General features: G+C 33.7%; 1 protein-coding gene across 22 annotated transcripts in view; it reads right to left on the reverse strand.

The window, feature by feature from the left end:
• KIF21A (kinesin family member 21A) overlaps nt 1-23,791 on the reverse strand; it is a 163,235-nt gene that overhangs the window by 43,358 nt on the left and 96,086 nt on the right. For 13 of the 22 annotated variants that reach the window (XM_074006592.1, XM_074006591.1, XM_074006590.1 and 10 more), the window contains exons 11-23: nt 21,199-21,402; nt 15,892-15,930; nt 11,487-11,577; nt 10,951-11,068; nt 10,350-10,538; nt 9,611-9,810; nt 6,734-6,841; nt 2,866-2,934; nt 2,547-2,761; nt 2,245-2,398; nt 1,878-2,072; nt 1,350-1,451; nt 412-577 (exon numbers count right to left, since the gene is read on the reverse strand). In XM_074006592.1, coding sequence (XP_073862693.1) covers nt 412-577; nt 1,350-1,451; nt 1,878-2,072; nt 2,245-2,398; nt 2,547-2,761; nt 2,866-2,934; nt 6,734-6,841; nt 9,611-9,810; nt 10,350-10,538; nt 10,951-11,068; nt 11,487-11,577; nt 15,892-15,930; nt 21,199-21,402 — 1,850 coding nt within the window. The remainder of the gene's footprint in view (nt 1-411; nt 578-1,349; nt 1,452-1,877; nt 2,073-2,244; nt 2,399-2,546; nt 2,762-2,865; nt 2,935-6,733; nt 6,842-9,610; nt 9,811-10,349; nt 10,539-10,950; nt 11,069-11,486; nt 11,578-15,891; nt 15,931-21,198; nt 21,403-23,791) is intronic. The other 9 variants (XM_005570570.3, XM_074006595.1, XM_065524023.1 and 6 more) reach the window with 1 other exon arrangement.

The raw sequence follows: 23,791 nt of genomic DNA on the forward strand, positions 1-23,791 counted from the left end.
CCACATAAAACAAGATTATGTACCATTTACATGTAGAATAGATGCCATAGCAAACACTTATAAATTTATTTTTAAGGCAGTGAGATACACAGAGTAAAGTAAAGAAACTTGGTTAATATTTTAAGTAATTTAGATAACCAATACGAAAACTTGATTGGTCTTCTTTGCCCATAAAAACTAATTGCTTAATAAGGTTAAGTAAGCCATTTTAAGTTGGTAATCATTTCTTGGAATAACAACAATTACCTTGCCAAATGTATACATGCAAATTAAAGAAAGAATAATTATTAAAAGCATGAGTAAATATAGCATCTATTCAGTCAAGCCATAGGGGAAAGGGATATACTATACCATGTTGAAAAAGCAAAGCTACCATGCAAATTCATTTAACTAAAATCGAGTACAAATTACCTTGTAAAGCATGGCCTAGTAAAGCATCTAGCTCAGGATTTAATTCTGCCTTCTCTTTCAACATATGGAATAAGAGCTGGTTTTGGGTAGCACTGGTTATTTCTGTTTGTTTGAGTCGACCTTCCAGTACTTTAATTTGAGCCTCTTTCTGGGCAGCCTGAAGACCCTGAAACACAACAAAAAATTATCTTAGGTCATATGAAACAGGATCTACCACACAAAGATCTGTATCAAACAGCAAATGAATATGATATATGGGCTTGACATCAGATAGACCTTGAGTCATCCCAGCTCCTCCACAAACTGGCTTAGTGATCATGGACAAGTTCACCTGTCCAAGATGTTATCTTCTGGATTCTCAGTTTCCTCATATGCAAAATGAGATCAATAATAATTACCTCTTGGCACATTGTGAAAATTAAGTGAGATGGCGTAAGAACAGAAAGAGTATAACAGTCCCAACATGGAAAAAAAAAGTGAGTCAGAAACCATTATCATCTTCAACATTTGGGCAGGGTTTTCTTACAGGTGACAAATTAGAGAATTTACATTCAAAATAAGAGAATGATTAAATTATTTTTTCTTTTCTGATTCACTTTTGATCTGTAAAGAATCAATGTTAAATTAGTTATGATACCAAACTTGTTTGCATACTGAGAAATTTTTTTCTAATTTTTCCTTTGTTAAAGCAAAAGGGGAATTATTTCTTAAGCTGTTTATCTGCTCTAATAAACAAACATAATAGACGACATGCTAATGAAATTGATCTAAATATTTCTCACTCTTCCTGACTCTAAAGAAGGGTAAAAGAAATACTTTCCAATTATGAATAATCTTCTTCCTTATTACAAAGCGAATGGTTACTACAGAAAGATAAATAAAACTACAATGAATTAGTCAAAACTTAGGTTTTCAGTAATAGTGTGGTTATATCTGACCTTATTAATGCCCATTGACAGGAAGTGATCTAGCAGGTATCGGGCTTCTGTAAGGGTGCAGGCATTAATGACTGCAGTAACATCCAATGTCTCACCTTCTTCCTATATAAAATCAGCATAATATGATGACCATTACTTTGAGCTGAAAACAGAAGGTTTTATATATTGTTTCATATATTTATTTCCTAGTATTGGGTTAGCTAACGAGATGCTCAGATAGGTGCAATATATGATCATTACCCCAAGAAACATAGGGTTTAGTTGAAAAGATAAAATACATTTAAGCAGCTAAGAATTCAAAGTGGGATGTAAAAATGACCCATGTGTTACATAAACAATAAATGTTATCACACAATCAGCAGAGAAATCTGAAAAGCAAGCAGGAAGTGGCATACATGTAAAATCTAAGTATTAGATTAGACCAATAAATAGAAAACACCTTCACGTAAAAACTCAAAGTGCTTTGAATGATAAACAATACAAAAGTACTTTTCATTAAGCCATTACACTTTTCAAAAAATTACAAACCTTTGCTTCTTCCATCTGCATTATGTTGGCTTGACAATCAGAAATACTGTCATTGATGTAATCTATATTAGCAATCAGTGACTCCATCTCTTCATTGATATTAGCCACATTTTTATCTCCCTCTCCATTCTCCTTAACTATCTTCTCCCTTCTTTTTGAAAGTTTCTCTCGTCTTTTTGTCAGTTCCTCCCGTTGCTATTGAGAAAGCAGGTTGGATTTTAAGAAATTATGTTCATCTATTTATATACTGTAGAATCAAAACCCCCCCAAAACTTGGTAAGTGTTAAATTTACCCGGGAAACAAAATTGGAAGAGTAAAATTAACAGTCAGCTAAGGGGGAGCATATCTACTTTCTATTTCCCACACCTTGAGGAGTCTATTCATATCTGCCTCCATGTTGGAAATGGTCATCTTCTGCATGATGATGTCTGTGACTCTGCGCTCAAGGAGCTGCCACTTCATGCGGGCTGTCTTGGAAATAAACACTCGGCCAGTCAATCCTTTCCTCTGATATTTTTTCCTATAATCATATAAAACAGACAAGCATAATTACTTATGCACTTATTTGATTGTGTACTGTCAAATAATGAGCCATTTTTTCATTTAAGTACAACATTCTGTATTAATGGCCAAGAAGATTATGTCAGCAGGAACAGAATTATGTAGACCTGGTTCCATTTGTTGTGGGCGTTGGTAAGGCCTGGACTCTCGCCACAGGAATTCTCATTTTCTGCTGGACTCCTGTCCTTGATGCATCTGTTTCGAGAGCAGCTGCACTGGAACTTGTGTCCTGAGCAGGGGCATCAGATGAACTCAGCTTCCGAGTAACTTTCCCAGCCACTTTATCTGACATGGGTCTTACTTGCCGACGAAGAGCTGTAACCTGAAATTGCAGCAGAGGTTGACTCATTATCTTAGTCTATAGAAAGACATCATATATCTCAAAGTCAGAATGTTTCTTCCAAATGGTCAGCTTGCTTACTGTACCTCTTCCGTTTTGCGACGTAGAACCACTTCTTGGTTTCTTTTTTGGGCTTCCAGAAGTCTAAGTTGATGCTGCAAAATAATATTAAATAAGTGGAAATAGTAAAGTGAAAGACACAATATTTCCTATTCCTATATAAATATATTTCCCCATACCCCTGGGAACTGTGAGTTCTTAGCAGGATCTGAGTCAACAACCTTGTATACATTATTACAGGTACAGCTGTTTTATCCCAACAAACACAAATAAATACAGATATACCTCATCCCTTTTTGAAAAAAATGAAAGGTTATCTCTGTGTTACATACTTAAATTTGATACATTTGGTGCTTACTACATGCAAGTACTTTTCTAAATGCTTTACAAATGTTATCTTATTTAATTTTGTTAGACATCTTGTTTTAGTTGCTGTTTGAGGCACAGATAGGAAGAAACAAAGTTTAGAATATTTTCAATAGAGTCATCTTATAATATATACAATAATTATAAATTGTTGTAGACATAGGAAGAATATATATTGATTAGTACCTTGTAATAACTATGGATCTTATGGTGGATAAAGTAAATGGACAATAAAACATGTCTGCATTGACTATTAATTTGTTTCCAGGTACTCTCAAAATAAAGATAACTAATTAGGATTACTTCAAGCCATTCTACAGGCATATAATTTAAGAAAAAAATTTGGACTTAAAAAGAACTCAGAGGCCAGGAGCGGTGGCTCATGCTTGTAATCCCAGCATTTTGGGAGGTCAAGGTGGGAGAATCACTTGAGGTCAGGAGTTCAAGACCAGCCTGGCCAACATGGCAAAACCCTGTCTCAACTAAAAATACAAAATTAGCCAGGCATGGTGGCACGTGCCTGTAATCTCAGCTACTCGGGAGGCTGAGGTGGGAGAATCGCTTGAACCCAGGAGGCGGGGGCTGCGGTGAGCCAAGACTGCACCACTGTACTGCAGCCTGGAGGACAGAGCGAGACTCCATCTCATTAAAAAAAAAAAAAAAAAAAAAGAAAGAAAGGAAAGAAAAAAAAGGAAAAAAGAAAGAACTTATATCTTAATTCCAGTTCTATCATTTATTCAATTCTGTATTGTTGGACAAAGTTTAAGAATGACAGTTCACTACAAACTTCCTTTCTAGTACTTAAATCCTGTTATTTAACAAATAATCCCTCGTGTTTTGCATTCAAATTCAAGCAGACCATTCATTTTAGGTTTATGTATATTTCTGCCTCATCAGATGGGAATTCCTTGAGAAAATGACTTTATCTTATCACAACTATATCTTAATTGCCTGCCACAATGATTGATATAAAAGCAAAATTAATGTGTTTTTTAAATTAATGAATTATCAAAAACTATAATTATCATATAGTTTGAAACTTCTTACTACATTCAATTTCTTCCTATTAAAAATCAAATCTCAAGCTCATTCATATTTTTATATGGTATGTAAATGTCACCCTGAACTTTCTAAGGGTTCAAAGATGAATATGACAAGGAACAATTTTAAAAGGAGGCCAATAGGTACACAAGGCAACAAATAAAAGGGAGAGGGAGTATGAATGTTAGCTTTATATGTGATTAGCCAGCATTGTATCTTTATAATAGAATATAGGCATCATATGTTATGGAAAACATTCAAAAAGTTCATCCTAGGAGTTCAATGTTGATCTCCCTATATCTTATATGAATTAGTAATAAAGAAATAGGTAGCATACACTGTAAAGAAATTATTCCTATTGTCCAAAGGTTTTCATTAAATATAAAATAGACAAAAAATGGAAAGAACCCAAACGTCTATCAACTGATGTATGGACAAAGAAAACGTATTCTATCTATACAACCATAAAAAAGAATGACGTGCTGATACATGTTATAACATGGTTGACCCTTGAAAACATCGTGTTAAATAAAAGAAGCCAGACACAGCTGGGCGCAGTGGCTCACACCTGTAATCCCAGCCCTTTGGGAGGCCGAGGCAGGTGGATCACTTGAGGTCAGGAGTTCGACACCAGTCTGGCCAACATGGTGAAAATCCACCTCTACTAAAAATACAAAAAGTAGTCAGGTGTGGTGGTGCATGCCTGTAGTCCCAGCTGCTCTGAAGGCTGAGGCAGGAGAATGGCTTGAACCTGGGAGGCAGAGGTTGGAGTGAGACAAGGTCACGCATTGCACTCCAGCCTAGGTGACAAAGTAAGACTCCGCCTCAGGAAAAAAAAAAAAAAAAAAAAAAGCAAGACACAAAAGGCCACATCTGGTATGATTCCATTTATATGCAATGTCCAGAGAGACAAAATGCAGATTAGTGGCTGCCAGGGGCCAGGGGCAATTGTGAGTGACTACCAATGGGTACAGTGTATCTTCCTGGAGTAACGAAAATTTTCTGTAATTAGAGAGTGGTGATCATTCACACTTTTGTGAATACACTAAAAACATGAATTGTACACTTTAAAAGGTAAATTTTAGGATATGTGAATTATATCTCAACTTTTAAAACAATAACAGAAAAAAAAAGAATAGGCAATATGTTAGAATGTGCTTCTACTTGATTTCAGTAGGAACAAATTGATAAAAACAAAATTTTAAATGCCCAGGAATTAACTATGACAAATACACTGATTATTAAAATACACTGACATAGTAGGAGAAAAAAAGAAATAAATATAACCTAAATAGGGGAGTCATCTGGCCAAAATATCCACTATCCACTTTACCTCACTTCCCTCTTTTCTCTGTCCCCTTTCTTCGTTACATCCCAAAATAGATTTCCATTTTCTAAAATATGCTTTATGCTCATATTTTTCCAGGGAGGATTTAGGAAAAGTTGAGCAAGTAAAAAGGAATAACGGCTGAAACCTAACCAATAATAAAGAGAAAAAGTGAAGGCCTCTTCTTTTTCAAAGAGGGAGACTTGCTGTGTTGTTGTTCAGGCTAGTCTAGAATTCCTGGGTTCAAGCAACCCTCCCACTAGTCTCTCAAAGTGCTGGCTGGGATTATAGGCATGAGCCACTGCACCCAGCTTCTTCTTTTAAGAAAAAAAAATCATAACTATAATTTTTCACCTAAAAGAAATAATCATATTGCCAAAATTTTGAAAAGAAGAAGAAAAAAAATCAACCATAACTTATAACTCTAACACAACTACAATTAGCATGTTGAGATGCATCCTTTGAATTTTCCCTCATTTGTAAGATGACCATGCTTTACACTTAATGTGTGGTCATTTTTCAGATAGGTATACAGTTTCAAAATATAAATGGAATGTACCATAATTCCTTTAACCATTCCTCCCATTGTCAGGGATTTGGTTGTTTTTACTTTTTTCACAATTACAAAGAATCCTAAAGTGAAGATTTCGATGCAGAGTATTTTTACTTATTTTAGATTATTTTCTTCGTCTAAATTCATGGAAGTAGAATCTTGAGTCAAAGGATACAAAAATTTTGATAGTCCTTAGAAAAGCCTCTTCTAATAAGGGCTGGTTGTTACTCTAGGATTATTTATAAGTACTTCTAGTGATAAAACATTCTTCAGAACCATCCTAAACTTGCTATCTTACAAAATACTGCAACTAGTTCCTTGGTCATCCTAGAGATAACCAGTTATTCTTGCCATTTACTTCTATGTCATCATCTGGAAAATAAGTCTCAAATAAAATATATAATATTACAGTTTTTTAATGAACTCTTATACTGAATTACCATAATGCACATATTGTAATAAATGACATTTTATAATATGTATGCTTATCTATTGTCCTTAACCTGCAATTAGTAGTTAGGGTTACCAGAAATGTTTCCTCCATTTATTAAACCATCTTTTTCAATGTACAATTTTGTTACATAACTGAGAGTTAAAATCCACTTACATCTCTTTTACGTTGATCCTTTTTCAACTGAGCAATCTCTCTGTTTCTTCTAGACTCAGTCAGTCTGGCTTTCTCTTGTTCTTCTTTCATTTGCTTCATTAGGCGAACCTAATCAATTAGGTATATACATCTATTGAAATTACTCTGTCACAGCATTCATTCAATCAAGCACATATATGGAAGTAAGTTCTTAGAATTCCGAATACTTAACATGGAAACATGCAGTTTTACTGCACATTTAAAATGGGCAATTCTTATTTCTGTGAGATTCATGTATTTCTGTTTCTAATACATTTTTATTTGCTTAGTATTCTATACTTTTTGTATTCAATATTCAGTTGTTCTGCAACTTGAAATCTTGATACTTAGCTTACTATCAGTAGCTGTGTGACCTTGATCGAATTACTTTACCTCTCTAGGCTTTGGTTTGCTCATCTATAAAATGGAAATAATATATCTATAGCATTGGATTTTTGTGAGAACTCAACCAGTTAACACCCACAAAATGTATTAACAGTACCTGGCACTTGAATTCTCAACAACTTAATAAAGCACTTAATGATTTTTAGCTACTGTTGTTATTAGCAACTACACAACATAATAATCTAATGACGGTTATGTGCCTCATAACAACATTTAACTCAACAATGAACCACATTTAAGACAGTGGTTTCATAAGATTATAGTGGAGCTATAGTGGTTTATGTATTTACTATACTATACTTTTTATAGTTGTTTTAGACTTATGAAAAAAAAAGGTAACTATAAAGCAGCCTCAGGCAAGCCCTTGAGAAGATATTTAAGAAGAAGGCATTTTTATCATAGGAGATGACAGCTCTACATGTGTTAATGCTCCTGAAGGCCTTCCAGTGAGACAAGATGGGGAGTTGAAGACGGTGATACTGATAATCCTCACTCTGCATAGGCCTAGGCTATTGTGTGTGTTTGTGTTTTAGTTTTAACAAAAAAGTTTAAAAAGTAAAAAATATAAAAATTTTAAATAGATAAAAGCTTACAGAATGATGATATAAAGAAAAAATATTTTTGTACGGCTATAAAATGCATTTTGTGTTTTAAACTATGTGATATTTCAAAAGAGTCAAAAAGTTTTTTTAACTTAAAATATTTATAAAGTACAAAAAAAATTACAGTAAGCCAAGGTTAGTTTATCACTGAAGAGAGTTTTTAAAATAAATTTAGTGTAGCTTAAGTGTATACAGTATTGATAAAGTCCACAGCAGTGTATAGCTATGTCCTAGGACTTCACGTTCATTGATTCACCCAGAGCAACTTATAGTCCTGCGACCTCCCTTCATGCTAAGTGCACACCTTACAGGCACACCTTGGAGACCTTGAAAGTTTGGTTCCAGAGCACCGCAAAAAGGTGAATTCACATTAAAGCAAGTCACACAAATTTATTTGCTTTCCCGGTACATATAAAGTTATGTTTATACTATACAGTAGTCTATTAGGTGTGCAATAGTATCATGTTTAAAAATATAGTTTGCATGTCTTAATCAAAAAACTTAATTGTTAAAAAGAAAATGCTGACAGAGACACGAAGTGAGCAAATGCTGTCGGAAAAATAGCAGCAGCAGACATCCTCAAGGCAGGGTTGCCACAAACATTCAATTTGTAAAAAATGCAATATCTGCAAAGGTCAATAAAGCAAATCACAGTAAAATCAGGTATGCCTATAAAAGTGTACAATTTTTGGCTGAGCACACTGGCTCATGCCTTTAATCCCAGCACTTTGGTAGGTTGAGGTAGGTGGATCAGCTGAGGTCAGGAGTTCGAGATCAGCCTGACCAATATGGTGACATCCTGTCTCTACTAAAAATGCAAAAATTAGCTGGGCATGGTGGTGTGCACCTGTAGTCCCAGCTATTTGGGAGGCTGAGAAAGGAGAACTGCTTGAACCTGGGAGGCGACAGAGTGAGACTCCCTCTCAAAAAAAAAAAAGTGTACCATTTTTTATCTTTTATACTGTATTTTTTACAATACCTTTTCTATGTTTAGATATGTTTGGATACACAAATATTTAGCATTGTGTTAAAATTGCCTAGAGTATTCAGTATAGTAACATGCTGTACAGGTTTGTAGCCCAGGAGCAATAGGCTCTACCATGTAGCCTAAGTGTGTAGTAGGCTATACCATCGAGGTTTGTGTAAGTACACTCCATGTTTGACAAATAATCACCTAAAAATGCATTTCTCAGAACGTACCATCATTAAGTGATGCATGGTTATACTATCCAAATCACTTCCATATTTGCTATTTTATTGCTATTTTAAGAAAACTACAATGACTTTCATGATAGACGTAAAGAATAATTGATTCCTCAACAAAAACAGATAACAGATCAGGATTTGCACACTCTCTTTGGACAGGGGAAGAAAATTAGTGCTTTTCTGTGTATAGAAATGATAAACACTAAATGTAAGACAGTTATTAGCTATTGGAGAATGAGGAATATGATCAGGAAGAGATAAACAGAAGGCTTACTGTGTATCTGTAATGCTTAATATTTTAAACTAGATTGTGGATACAATGTTTGTTATGTTATTATCTATGCTTTCTTGCATATTTGAAATATTTTATGTTTTTGTTAAGCTTGCGTAAGAGTTGTAAGAGAAGAAATATCCATCAATGTCTAAGAAGCCCTGATGAGCACATGATTTTCAGTTACTCTTGAAGAAAGGCTTTGATGAGGAATGACTATCAGAAACAAATTCTAATTGCCAAAGGAAAGTACATCATTTGTAAGATTGGGTTACCTTTATCGAATACGGAAAGAACCACAATAGTTGTTTATTTTTTGTCCCAATTGCAAAATCATACTGAACATCAAACGTTAATGGAAAAAACAATCAATACCTTTGTTTTTTTCATTTCCATCACATCCTGCTGCAATTTCTTCAATTGCTTTTCATACTGAGACTGATTTTTAAGCAACCTTGCATGTTCTTTTTGAGCTGCTTGAAGCCTCTGCAGTTCTTTATTCATGGCTTGGAGTTTCTTTTCATATTCAGACCTAACTTTTTTTGCTTTTTCTTCTGAGTAAGATTCTACTGAGCCTAAATGACCAGAGGATATTTTTATATGTTTTTTGTGAGACACAGATTTTTATTTCACAGATTTACAGTCCATATCCAAAGAGAAGAGCTACTTCCCAAACATTCACATCTCAGAAGACTAGGGTGTCTTTCAATCATTCTCTCTTTATTATCTACTCTTACCCTGTTTAATGATTATTGAAGCTTATTCATTAATATGTTATGTTAAAATGTACCCAACATAAATCAAAACATTAAAACAACCATAAATTTGTATAAAGTGAGTAAACAGCCTAGGCAGATATCAGTATGAAAAAACAAAATAAATAACAATATTTAACATTATGAGACAAATTAACATATAACCTGGTCAGAAAGTATTTACAAGCTACATATAACTTTTAAATAAAAGACACAAACTGAGACTTGCAAAAACAAAACAAACAACCTTTTTTAGGTTTAATACGGCTTCTATCATTTTTTTCTTCTACAGGAAAAGATAAAAAACCCATTTTGAAGATTCAGCTTGAACTTTCATTTGAATTAAATATAATTCTTACCTAAGTTTTGAAGCACCTGGTCTCTTTCAAGCTGAGTGTCCCGAATTTTATGTTGCAGCATCATTAGCTTCTCTTCATACTGCTTTTTCAGAGTCTGCAGTCTTTTCTGGCTGTTTTCTAGTTCATCAATCAGCTTTTGCTTAATTGCAATTTCACAAGTAATGTTTGCCAAGTCTGCTTGATAATTGGCTATTTATAAAAGAAGAAAATAAAAATCCTGGTACTAGGTCAAAATATCAGAATTCTAGCTTTCAAACAAGAGCATAAAAACCATCAACTAGGTATTTTTATTCACTGATTAGTCATTAGAAAAGTTTCCTGGATAAATCAAAAACCAAAAAGGTGAATGAGATAAAGAGTGTTCACTTTGATCAAGGACAATGCTATTTGTACTCAGCAAGAATGGAAATCACACAATGACTACATCCAGCAAGAGAAGTAACTCATTTGTTTAGCACATAAGCCTTGGAAGGCAAATGTAGGTCAGTAGTCACAAAAGTTGCTTTCATCAAGTATGAAATGGAGAATGTTAAGAGTTTTCTGTCACGGTTTAAACAACTTCCCAAAATGAATTTTTGCCCTTATACCAAATGGCAAGTACCTTTTTCATCTGATTCAGAATCTGATTCATCAGAACTTTCACCACCCTCAATGTCATCTTCCTCCTCCTCCTCCTCCTCTTCTTCATCCTCATGGTCACTCATTTCTTGACTTTCTTCCTAAAATGTGATTTGTGAAAATTAATAGCAAAATATTGGCAAAACAAACTGATTCTCTCATTGAGAGAGGCTGCTGGAGTACAAAATACAGAAACATAAAAAAGTTCACTTTTCATCAGTATAAAAATCCTTCCAAGATGTTAAGGTTATTAGATAATAATTTTGTCTTAAACCAAAAAGTATTTCATCTCTCATAGTATTCTATCCTTGCCTCTGCAACACAATGCTTTCACAATACATAAGATTGACAGTTGTCAATATTTTACAGTTCATATTTCTGAAGAAACATCTTCAAAGAAATAGACTGAACAGAATGCATCATAAACAGTTCATTTTTCTACAAGTAAGTTAGTTATCAGCAACCAAGAACAACCAAACCTGGTGACTAAAACTGACAAGTTCATTCTTTCACACTTACCACTTCTAATTCATTGTTTTCTCTTTCTGAAGCACCCTTTTCTTCTTTCTTCTCTTGATCAGTGTCCGTATTATCCTCTTTACCAGCCACACTAAAAAAAGGAACATAAGGGTATGGTGTTAAAACAGAAAGGAAAAGTATTCACTTTTTTTCTCTCAGATTTTTAAAAGCCATCAATGATTTGTGAAAACAAACTTTAAATGTTGGTCACTTAAATGAGCAAAGCTATTCTACCTGACGCTTCAGAGAAAAATGGAAATTGCCAATCAGTCAATAGTGTAATGATTTATATCACCGGAGAAAAGCTTATTTTCAGAAAACACTGAGGAATAGATTATGCCTGAAAGCACGAGACCTCGACACCCCTAAGAACTAGTCACAGTAGCAGTCAATTAACTGGAATTCAAAAGAAATCAAACATTTTTGTTTTCTCATTTGAATACAAAAAACTTATCTCATATTAATACAATGATATTAAAAAAACTACATTTTTATTGATGTCCTAATACATTTAAGAGTATATTTAAAGTTCCAGATTAAATCTGCCCACAGTAAGCTTGTCTACACTAGCTACATCCATCAGTGTGTTCAGGTCTCCTTCAGGTAGTGGCACAGGCTCTTTTTTCTTAGGCAGCCCATACAGCACAAGGCCACTTCTCATTATGGTCTCACACAATGGGTCTTTGCATACCAAAAACTGTCTAATGTTCAGGCTGCCCTTTGATTGAATAGAAAATTTCAGGGTCTGCCACAAGATTCACCTTATAAGTGGAGGCTCTCCTCTTCAGTTACCTAGTATCTACAACCATAACTACACACATATCAGGGAATGATTATAGCTAAATTAATTCAGCCCTGGTGGTCCTGAGGAAAAGAGAGAAGTTTTGTATACCCAAATAACTCTAATCCTTTGTGGATTTAGCAATCAACTATGCACAGACAGTACACTACTGATCACTAGACTCACATATTTAATTAAGCTAAATAACATTAAGAAAGTAAACTTTAAATGAATCTGTATATGAACTATTTCCTTTTGTGCTATAGTAGCATTTTAAAATCATTAAAAAGCACTTTGAGAGGCCGAGGTGGGTGGATCACGAGGTCAGGCATTTGAGTCCAGCCTGGCCAACATGGTGAAACCCCGTCTCTCCTAAAAATACACAACAGCCGGGTATAGTGGTGCATACCTGTAATCCCAGCTACTAAGGAGGCTGGGGCAGAAGAATCGCTTGAACCCGGGAGATGGAGGTTGCAGTGAGGCGAGATCGTGCCACTGCACTCTAGCCCGGGCGACAGAGTGAGACTCTGTCTCAAAAATAAATAAATTAGTTAATTAAAATAAATTTTAAAAATAAATAAATAAATACTCAAATAATACAATATTCTCTGAGTAAAATTCCTCTAGAAAAAAAACTTTATCAGAATAGCTCAATAACAGCTATTGTTTTTTCATATATTCTTCTATATTAAATAATTTCCCTAATATATGGATTGATTTTTAGCTTTTAGGCTAAAAACTTAATCTCATTTAGGCCCTATTATAACTATAACTTTAATGATTAACTGTAGGTTTCTATTCTCAGAGATATTTTTGTACTGAGCACTATGAATATAAATACTTTTCCCTTGTAAGTACTTTTCAGAGTTTGTCATTTATGTTTATGTTATTATTTATTTAGTGCCTGTATTTCTCACTAGGCAGTCAGCTTCCTAAGGGAAGGGATCATGTCTGTTGGCCTCCACATTACATCCCTAGTACCCAGGGCCTGGCACATAACGAATGTGAAGTAAGTGGTTTGTTAAATAAATCAATCCCTGTGACTACGCATAAGCACCTCTGTTTGAACATGCTTATGTATCTCATGTACTAGCTCGGCTGGAGTAGAATGGTAGTTTTAAAAATGCATAAAGATGCATGAGAGACAGCATATATATGGCGAGAGAAGAAATTACAAGTAGGAGTACCAATATAACAGTCTTAACTGGAAATGAATGAAGTAAATTGTAACAGGGATCCATGAGTGCTGTTAAATCATTTGCATGGAGAAAAAATGAGCTTGAAGAAAACTAGGAACCACCTAGAAAGAACTTTTATGATAAACAATAAATAATTTTGTGTGATATACTAAATGCCTCTCTTAGGTTGCTTATAATATACTAGGACTGCTGATTTTCCACCATCATGCAGTTCAAGCTGAAAATCTAGAAAGAAATTCCCCTTTCATCCATCATCAATTAAAAGGCCAGCAGTATGTACTCAAACAGTGCTATACTTGAGGTCTAGGTCTAAGGTGTAGGGCTAGGAAAGGACAATTTATTAGGGAGACATCTTCCAGCAGGTTTCCCAATTCCCTCTCCTGGGCAGTCTCCCTTTCTCACCTGTGACTGCTACAGAATACAGTTTTCATTATTCTCAGTTCTTGTATTACTTCAAGTTCCAACCAAATCGCATTATACTTAAGTTTACGGCCATACAACCACCTTATTCCAAACATTTGACTCAACATATCCTTCTACTCCCTACTCCAAGTCACTGATACCCAGTTAAACAAATGCTATCTTTACGTCTACATTAACTCATATATTATAAGTCATTCATGCCACTTCTGATGCAGAAAAATCAGCAGTCATAACTTTACATTATTAATTTAAAGGCTTAAGCTTTTAAAATACAAGTTGATAGTTATAATTTTTATACCTCAAATATTCAAGTTTTCCTCAGTAAACCGAGGCAAATTGATACCTAAAATAAGTATCTAAATAGCAATGGAAGATATTTAAATTAGTACTTTATATAGAATCAGAAGCTTGGGAGCTGGAATTAGCAATTAACCCCTTCATTTGACAAACAAAAAGGGAACTGTGGCCTGGAGAAGTTAATCCCCTCAAGAGGACTAAAACCAGTTATCCTGACTCCCAGACCATTTCAAAGTTCAGTTCACAGACTGGAAGCATCTCCATCACTTGGGAGCTTATTACTTACGCAGAATCTCAGGCTCCACCTCAGCCCTACTGAATCAGAATCTGCATTTTACCAAAATCCCTAGGAGATCTGTACACACGACTATGTTTCAGACATTGTTCTGTAACCACCAAACCACTCTGCTTTTGCTATCCTTCAGGGATCATGTAAAGATGGAAGTAAACTCCTTTCACTGAGTACATTTAAAGGACTTGAGTATTTTATGGTGATTAAATGCTTCCACACACAATTTTAATGATGTATCTTATTTTGACCTTTCAGAATAGAAGAAATTTCACAATTTTAATGCCTTAATTTAACTCCAGTAATAAACATGTTGTCCTAAATATGTATTGCTTAGGTGAGTTAGGGTATGACTGATAAAAAAATTAAAATTATAGCCTAAGTACAGAATACTTTAAAGAACCTATGGACTTATGGCATATAAGTATAAAAACTTTAGAATACTATATAACATACTAAATATAATTATAAAATATAAATTATAATTTAAAGAAAAACATTTTAAACTTTAAGATATTTAAAGTAAGATATTCATTTAACTAATTGCATAGTATAAGTTCTCAAGTTCTTAAGTAAAAGATGAATTTCTAAAGTAGGGCTTCCAAAACAGTTAAATATTACCTTGAAACTAGTATGTTTTCTTAATCATTTTGACTGTAATCTAGAGACTTGTTTAGGAAAATCTATGAAGAAAAGTTCTGATAAGGAAAATATCACTTGATCCTTGGTTAAATAATCCTAATTCTGAATCAGTAAAATGCAAATCAAGAATATGATTCTAAATTTTGCTCGTTTCCAATGAAAAAAGCAACTATCCTGTTTTTGATGTCCACTTCAAATACATTTTAAAAGCAAAAATTGTTTTTCTATTTCAACCTTAAGAATGTCTTATAAATCTTATTTGTAATCAGGCCACAGTTTCCTTTTGTTTGTTGTCATTTTAACGGTTTTTTTTTTCCAGTAAAGATTATATTAAATAAATAAGAGAGACAGAAGCCCACCCATGACTCAGCATGTGCTACAACAAAATGTCAATTTCCATTCTGCTCACAAGTTTCCGTAAGACAAAGAATTACTGTTGTTTTTTCTTTTTTAAATAAATCAAATGGCAGGGGTTTTAGGGCCATTTTTACCCTACAAAAGCTAAGTCATCATCATAATTATCATAGTTTATTCTGTAATCACATGAAACTGCCTGAATTTTAATTGAAGTATCTAGTGAAGATTTTATTCTTAAAAAGTACTTTCTTAAAAATGTATTACAGTGTTCTTGTTAGTTTTATAAAGTCAGCATTACTTTTAGGAGCACCCCAGCTTATCTAGTCTGAAACAATATATAATACTATAACACATTTCCTTGTGAATGGCAACTCAGTATTTAAACATTTTAATAGAAAACCTGGGAAATATTCCAACCTTCTTTCTTCTCGATTGCTTTCCTCAAGTTTCTGTAGCCTTCAAAATCACGAGGCACAGTATTGGAAGGCCAAGCCAATGAAGGACAAACCAGACAGTAAAAAGCGAAAGTGATAAGAAGGTAAAAATGATACATGAGCTTGAAGACTTTAAAATAAATTTTAAAAGATATCATCAAAGGACAATACACAGTAAAAAGGCAATACATTTGTATGAATAAAAAGTAAGTAGAAAATCAAGCAGCAATATATCTAAGAAGAGTATATAGACTATCAGTTGAAATTATGCAGCAGCAAAATGTATAGTCTCAATTTATAAAAGTTGATAAGGATTAGGCATTCTTGGATGCCTTTTCTTTAGTCTGAAGTGGGTCAATTTACTCAGCTTCCCCCAAAAAAGACCACTTTCAATAATATATTCTTTCTTTCAAGCGTTTACAGAAGAATTTTTAATGGCATCATTAAAAGAATTCACAAAGTAATGCCTTTATACCATAATATGAAAATACCACTAATACTAAATTCTAGGATAATACTTTTAAAAACATACTTTCTGTTGTAATACACTACATATGAAAATCACTAAATCTAAAAAAAAAACTGATTTCAAAGTTATACATGAAATGGTATTGCAGGCAAATGAATATGGTTGTTATGATATCTGGGAAAAACTGTAATTTTATTACTTGAAAATAAAATTTCACATTGGGATTAAAGAGTTTACTAATTATTATAAACTATTGAACGGGCATATCTATAAAGCAATAGTGGCAAAAAAAAAAAAAAAAAAAAAAAGAGGTGGGGAGAACTGTAGTACTTTCCATTAGTAAGATTGTTTTTTAACCAGAAACATATAAGAAATACCATGTGTACAGGGTTTTAAAGATAAAGAATATTCAATATTAAAACTTGGAGATCTTTACTCAGTGGAATGTACTGTATACCAATATTTGTCATGTAGAAAAAAAGACAGATGTGCTAGGCTCTGATTAAGTATATGGCAATTTTGATATAGAACACTTCTGCCCAGAATATTTTTCAGAAAATATTTTTCAGAATCATCAATATTTTAAAATGAAGAGACTGAATCAGAGGTATGAGTTATTTTATCAAGCCAGTTCTTTTCATTTTAATTTCATAATATATGTGCTCCCATGTGATTCTTATTTACTGGTCTGTGATTGTTTTCGCATCAACTTACATGCCGCCATTAGATGAGACTAGCAATCTTTCTGAGAAAAAGTCTACAAAGTAATATACAGTAATCAAACGGTCCAGTATAGTGATTAGAAAAAGCAAAGTAAAGCCACTGCCTAAGAAATCTGTGTTTCTAGAGTTTCAACCCAACACCACTAAATGCAAATCAGTGCAGTCTGATCGATGAGTGAAGTTTTTTTATGTTGCAAGTCATTTAAAGCTAGATATCCAAAAATATGGGATTTAATATGTGAATGGTAAATTTTCCTCGTCCACATACAAAAAATTCAAAAAACTTTTATGTCTACTCTAGGCTTATACTAATGATAATGAGCTACAATGGCTCAGAGAATGTGGTTTCCTCACGAAGAACCCAGATTTTCTATTTTCAATATAGAGACTTTTGTTAGCTTATACAAGAAAGCTATATTAAAATATAAAGCTGACATGAGCTAGCAAGTACATAAATTTTAGACACCTCCTAAATTGCCTTTTTAAAAACCATTACAATCAGTGGTTCAAAAAGACAATGGAGGGACAGAGAAATAAACTAATAATCTAACACCTCTCCCTAACTTAAAGGAGTTCAATTTTTAGTTCATTTAGTTCCCCTACAATGTTTCTTCTACAGTTAAAGAGAGAGAATGACAATTCTTGCCAACCATTCTAACATTTGTGTAACTGAAAGATATGCAACATAGTTTAATTGTTATTTTCTTACTATCTACACCTCTGGATTATTCTACAGCTCAACAGAAAATAAGCACAATAAGGTAGAGGAGCAAACCTTAAAACCTTACATATTAGCTATTAGTTATAGTTCTGATAAAGACTGATGCAGAAGACAGCATTTGTGGCATCCTTCTTAAACACAAATGCAGCTTCTGGCATTAAAATGATCCAGTTACTACTCTTCCTATCAACTCTTACATTGTCAGAGGCCTTGTAGCCACGGCAACCAAGAATCTACAACACAGAGCAATAAATTAAAAGACACAGAGCTTCCAAAGAGTTTGTGAATTCAGTGACAAGGAAAGGAGGCAGCTATAGAAGCCAGGACAGCTTAGAATAGCTAAATCCAAAGGTCAAGCAAGCCCCAGTCAGGTTTTAGAAACTCATAGGCACAAGAAGGTAAAAAAAAAAAAAAAAAAAAAAAAAAAAAAAAAACCACTTTCCTACTCTATCTTTTTTTCATTAGATTATGCTGTCTAACATATTTTGTTGTATGGATTAATGTATCCTCTTTAAAAATTACAAACACCCCTACAAAGGAAGCTTGTTAGTTATCAGTCATTTCCACTGGTATGAATTCCTTTAGTCAAATGGCTTTGTTCCTGAGTTTGAATTTAAGGAGATCAGAGAAGTAGATAATTTTGAAATTGGGAGCACTTCGGGGTAGGGCAGAATTACATGAGAACTGGACCGCATAAGAGAGGAATGGATCAAGGTTGCATGGGGACACAAGAAAGTTAGTAAGAACGAATGGCTCAAGCAGAAATTCCCATTTTTCCCCCAAAGACTGGCCTACACCTATGAGAGGGAAAGAAGGTTCTTTCCCCTGTCTTGCCTTTTCTTGCCCCCTTCTGAATTATTCTTACCATATTATAAAATGGGCAGAAATCATTTTATGTGAGTGAGCTGGGAAATTTGGATACCAGGTATTTACAATGCTTGCTAGAGAAAAATTAGGCCAAAGTTTCAATTAATTTTTAACTGAACCTCCTGTATGTGTAAGGTTGAGGCAGACCCACATTTTGCAATGCCCTCTCTGACAGATAAAATAGATAAACATGAAGCATGGAATGCAACTCAATCAGAATCAATGCATCTAAACAGGAGCTATCACTTCCAAGGAGCTCCTGTGGAAGACTGAGCACTTTAGTAAAGCTGTTGTCCTTCTAAACATTTCTGGAACTCTAGGTATATTGTATGCTGGATTTTTTCAACTTGTAGGGAATCCTTTGGCTAAATGAGGGCTTAGCTACATTTTAAAAATAGAAATTGACATACAGTTAAAAGTTATTGGGATCCAAGTGTGATGAACAAAATGCTTTATCAAACTAAGTAAAACAGGATTGGTTTTCATTTTTTAATTCAAAAAAAAAATTTGATTATAGTATGGTAAGACCTATTAAATGTTATAAATTCTTATATGTAGCAATAAAAATTTATAAATTGGCTCTAAAAATGTTTATAGTTACATGGTATAGTACACAAGAAAATTTTTTAGATTCACATATTATATAGGTGTCAGTTTTATAAAATTATATAGGTGTCAGTGTACAAAGGTACACTACAGCATGTGTGAAAATGCTCTTTAAAATGTTTGCATATAGCACTCTATAGGTATATTAATTTTTAGAAAGTATTAATTTATTTTTCTCATTCTAAGCTATCTTTCATCTCTTATCTGGCTCATTCACAAATATTTTATCTCTAATTATGTGGTTTTTTGTTAGGAAATGAATTATTTTCTTCACTTAGGCTTTAATGTTTAAATCCAGTTGTTTGGTGAGTTCTTATCAGTATTAACATCTATTATTTTTATTGTAATAATTATCACAACTAATCACTGAATTAGTCACAACCACTATTAAAATGTTCAAAACAGCCTAGATTTCTATTGGGATCCTTAGTTGTTTTTCATTAGTCATATTCAACAAGTGATTAAGGAAATATCTCTAAATTTACCTCAAAAGGAAAAAGCAGTATCAGTTGTGACCTTAAAAAAAAAACTTTGCTTATACTTACTTATTATTTATGAATACAAATGACCTAGATCTTTGAAAACAAGTCATACCATTTGACATTTTGACCAACTACAGAAGTGGATTTTACAAGTCAGCGATAAGTCATGTGCAAAAGTCTCAAGTTAATTCAAGCAGTAACTTGGGTAACACTAGTTTCGATAATCCTATGATCATTATTTCAGTTTTAATTGCCCTCCATAGGGGGAGAGCTAATCATTATACATTTCTTAATGCTGCCATAATCAATGATCTATGAAAACATCTAAGACATTAATATCTCAAGAATGCAATTTCAAATGCAATGCCTAACCATAATGTACAATTCCTTGTTTTAATTATTCTCTCTAAACTCAAGAACACAAAGCAGAGTTAATTTGAAGAATTTAAACTTCCAATGACTTTGATCAACTGGCTGCTCCAGGAAGAAATGCCTGGCTGCCTAAATACATTTCTAAATAAACTGAGCAAAGCAGCAGGTAGGCTAAACGTCTACATCAGTTCTACAAAGCATTCCTCCTGTAACAAACCAGGTGGCAAATCAGATGATTTTGCTTCCTTTTGAATATCTAGCCAAAAATGTTTAAATTTAATTTGACTGGTATGCTCAAAATATAGTCTCTGTAAGTAATCTGACTGCACAATAGAATCAGTGTGTAAACATGTAAAGAGCTTACGAATATTTAACCACTTACACATTACAAGTGGTTAAATTTTCATTTTCTTCCTCTCCTTTGCACCCAGTTGATTTCAGAGGGACAAACTATCAGGATGCAAGAAAGAGAAAGCCTAGAACAGTGGTGAAAAGCTGAGTAACTCCTTGTTGGAAGATTCAAAAAGCCTGAAATAGCATAAATAATTTTCACATAATCAAATTAGAAGCCCTGCAGAAAATATTTAAGAGACCAAATGACATTACATGACATTCTGATGGATTAGTTTAGCCTTTAGTTAAACTAATCTAGACAGGGATGAAAATATCCATGAGACTACTTAATTGTATTAGGAAATGGGGAAAAAAATGAAAACACTGAGTTATAATGGTACAGCAAGCTTTGCCAAAAAGCAAAATGAATGGAATGCAAAAGCAGCTATTTGAAGAAATAATAAAATAATTTATAATAGTAATTTTATATTGTCATGGTCTAAATAAAATTAATTACCATATTATTACAATTAAATCTATTTTTCTTACACATAAGTAGAGATAAACCATTAAAAATATAGTTGTAGTTTCAGCTAACATAGTGATTTATTTCATATACTAAGGTACTCATGAAACTATGTATGCTCTTTATAATTGCAAATTAAAATACCCTGAAAAGGAAATAGAGATTCATTTAGCAGTGATTTTATAATCCCACCTTTTTTTCTTCCTCTTTTCTTTTCTTTTCAACTTCTCTAAATCTTTCTTTGCTAGGTCTATAATTTCAATGGTTTCTTTGTCTGAGGATAGTATAGTAGGAGAAAAAGTTGATGATCCACTGAAATATGGCGCTCTTGCTGTGGCTCTTGTCAAGTTTTTCCGAAGGTTCTCATTCACTGCTTCACTTTCTAATAATTTTGCTCTAGCAAATAAAAATATATTTAAATAGGGAGTATTTTTCTCTGTGGATAAAAATACATAACATAAAGTATACCACACTACCATTTCTTAAGTGTACAGCTCTGTAGCACTAAGCAAATCTACACTGTTCTGCAACCATCGCCACCATCCATCTCCAGAAATTTTTCATCTTCCCTTACTGAGACTCTATACCCATTAAATATTAACTTCCCCCTCAGCCCTTTTACCTCAGCTCTGGCACCCATCGTTCTACTTTCTGTCTCTATGAATATGACTGCTCTAGCAATAAGGCAGGAACATTTTAAATGAGTTAATCTGCATGTTAAAAAAGTTTTCCAAAATGCATTTCAACATGGCTACAGGATAAGGATTTTTAAACTAAATAAAATTCTCAAAAAATAATAAAAATAATCACAAAAGAATGCTCACGAACACTGTTTAAATTTTTTTTCAAATTTCCTGATTGAATAATTATACATTTGCAATCATAATCTTAATACTCAAAAGAATTCTACATATTCAGATGCCAGTGGTAATTAGATTACTTGAATTCTGGCCAGTTGGACATCAGTTGTCCTTGCTTGTAAACCTATTATTTAAACTTAAAAAATACACAAGCAGCATGCTCCCCTTAGTTTCAGTTCCTCATTCATCACACAATAGCAGCATTTCCAAAACTGTGCAAGGAATAAATTGTCAAATTTGCCCCAAACTGGCTGACAGACATCTGGCTCCTGAATATAGCATGGGAAAAGACAGTATCTCCAAGGAAACTTGAGTTTGAGAATTGAAAAAATTATTTTGTTTGCTCAAGCAGTCCTAATAATGACAGAATAATGTACACACTGATCCTAACACGTGAAGACATCAAACAATGAAATCCTAAAAGAACCTAGATTATTGAGACTAAAAGGATTCAGAGAGTCCTCTAGGCCAATTCCCTTATTTCTATTTTATTTAAACCATCAAAAATACAACTATCTACTTACATATAATAGATTTTCAAGGTCAGTCAGGCACAATAGTGATTGAGACTGAAAAATAAGAAAAAAATACAACCTATCTCTCTCAACACTCTATTACTAAGCACTTTTGCCATATGTTCAAATATTTCAGAGAAAGATGCTGGATTATTTGCAATACTAAGCTCTGGAAGTCACAGTCAGCTCAGTGCTTTTTCATTGCCTACCAAAATTATTCATTCTACTCTTGAAATAGTTGAGACACATGGGGTCTCACTATGTTGCCCAGGCTGGTCTCAAGCTCCCAGCCTCAAGTGATCCTCCCACCTCAGCCTCCCAAAGTGTTGGGATTACAGGCATGATCCACCCTACCTGGTCCTACACATTCTTTAATGAAATTGTTTTAGTATAAATGTGATACCATATGTGAGCAGAACAATTACAGTATTTTTAGATGGTTAAATAGCTGTGTACAAACTTCTAGGTTAATTAAATGACTTCAAAATTGTTTTAGAGAAAATTCACATAAAAACTCAAAGTTAAAATTCATGATTATCAAACAGTAGAAAAGTACAAACAATATATTACACTTTTCTATATTTTTAATTTCTAGCACAAAGCCTGGGTACTTAATAAGGAATGCTAAGAATGAATGAAAATATAATAAATCAGCTAACAATAATGATCTATATTTTAATGGGCTCCTTTATTATTATGTAATAAATAATGTGGGTATTTTATTTTAAAATTTACGTTTTTCACCTAATGTTAAAAGTCTGCATTTGGTAGGGGCATATCCAATGACTCTTTGATCCTAGTGCTAATAAAGGCCTTTTAGGGATTACCTCCACAAACTCCAGGGTACATTAACAGAATCTACTTTTTGTATGGCCTACAGGGAGACAAGTTGAGGATCTGGAACAAGGTATTAACCTACACCAGGAAAGATTTGATCAGCGATTGAACTCAGGGCCCATGAGTCATCTCTGTTCTCTAAATGGCTTAAGGAAGGAATAGTCTTAACTCAAGACTTAGAAGAAGGAAGATATTAGATGCTACTTTTAGCCACTAGAAGGAGTGGAAGTGGTTCTGGCAGTTTTCTAGGAAATAAGGACATTAGTCAAGCAATTTGCGTAACAGTGACAAAAAGCCGAGGTACAACCTTAGAATACAGAGTGGAAGAAAGGAAAGAGAGACTAAGAACTGGAATAGGCAATCCGCTTTAACAATTGGCAAGTGCCAAAGAAATAAAAGCGATAAGAGAAGCAGCCTAGGAGCAGGAAGAGGATCTTCAAGAACTAAAAAACAGAGCTATCAGTTGTGTCTCAAGGAGTGGTAAAATGGGGTCAACAGAATCAGGAAAGACTGGTCAGAGAACAAAGTTTTAGCAGTAGGCAGGGAACAGTACTGCCAACAAGGGGTAGAAAC

Source organism: Macaca fascicularis, chromosome 11 (assembly GCF_037993035.2).
Source record: "Macaca fascicularis isolate 582-1 chromosome 11, T2T-MFA8v1.1".
Taxonomy (NCBI): domain Eukaryota; kingdom Metazoa; phylum Chordata; class Mammalia; order Primates; family Cercopithecidae; genus Macaca; species Macaca fascicularis.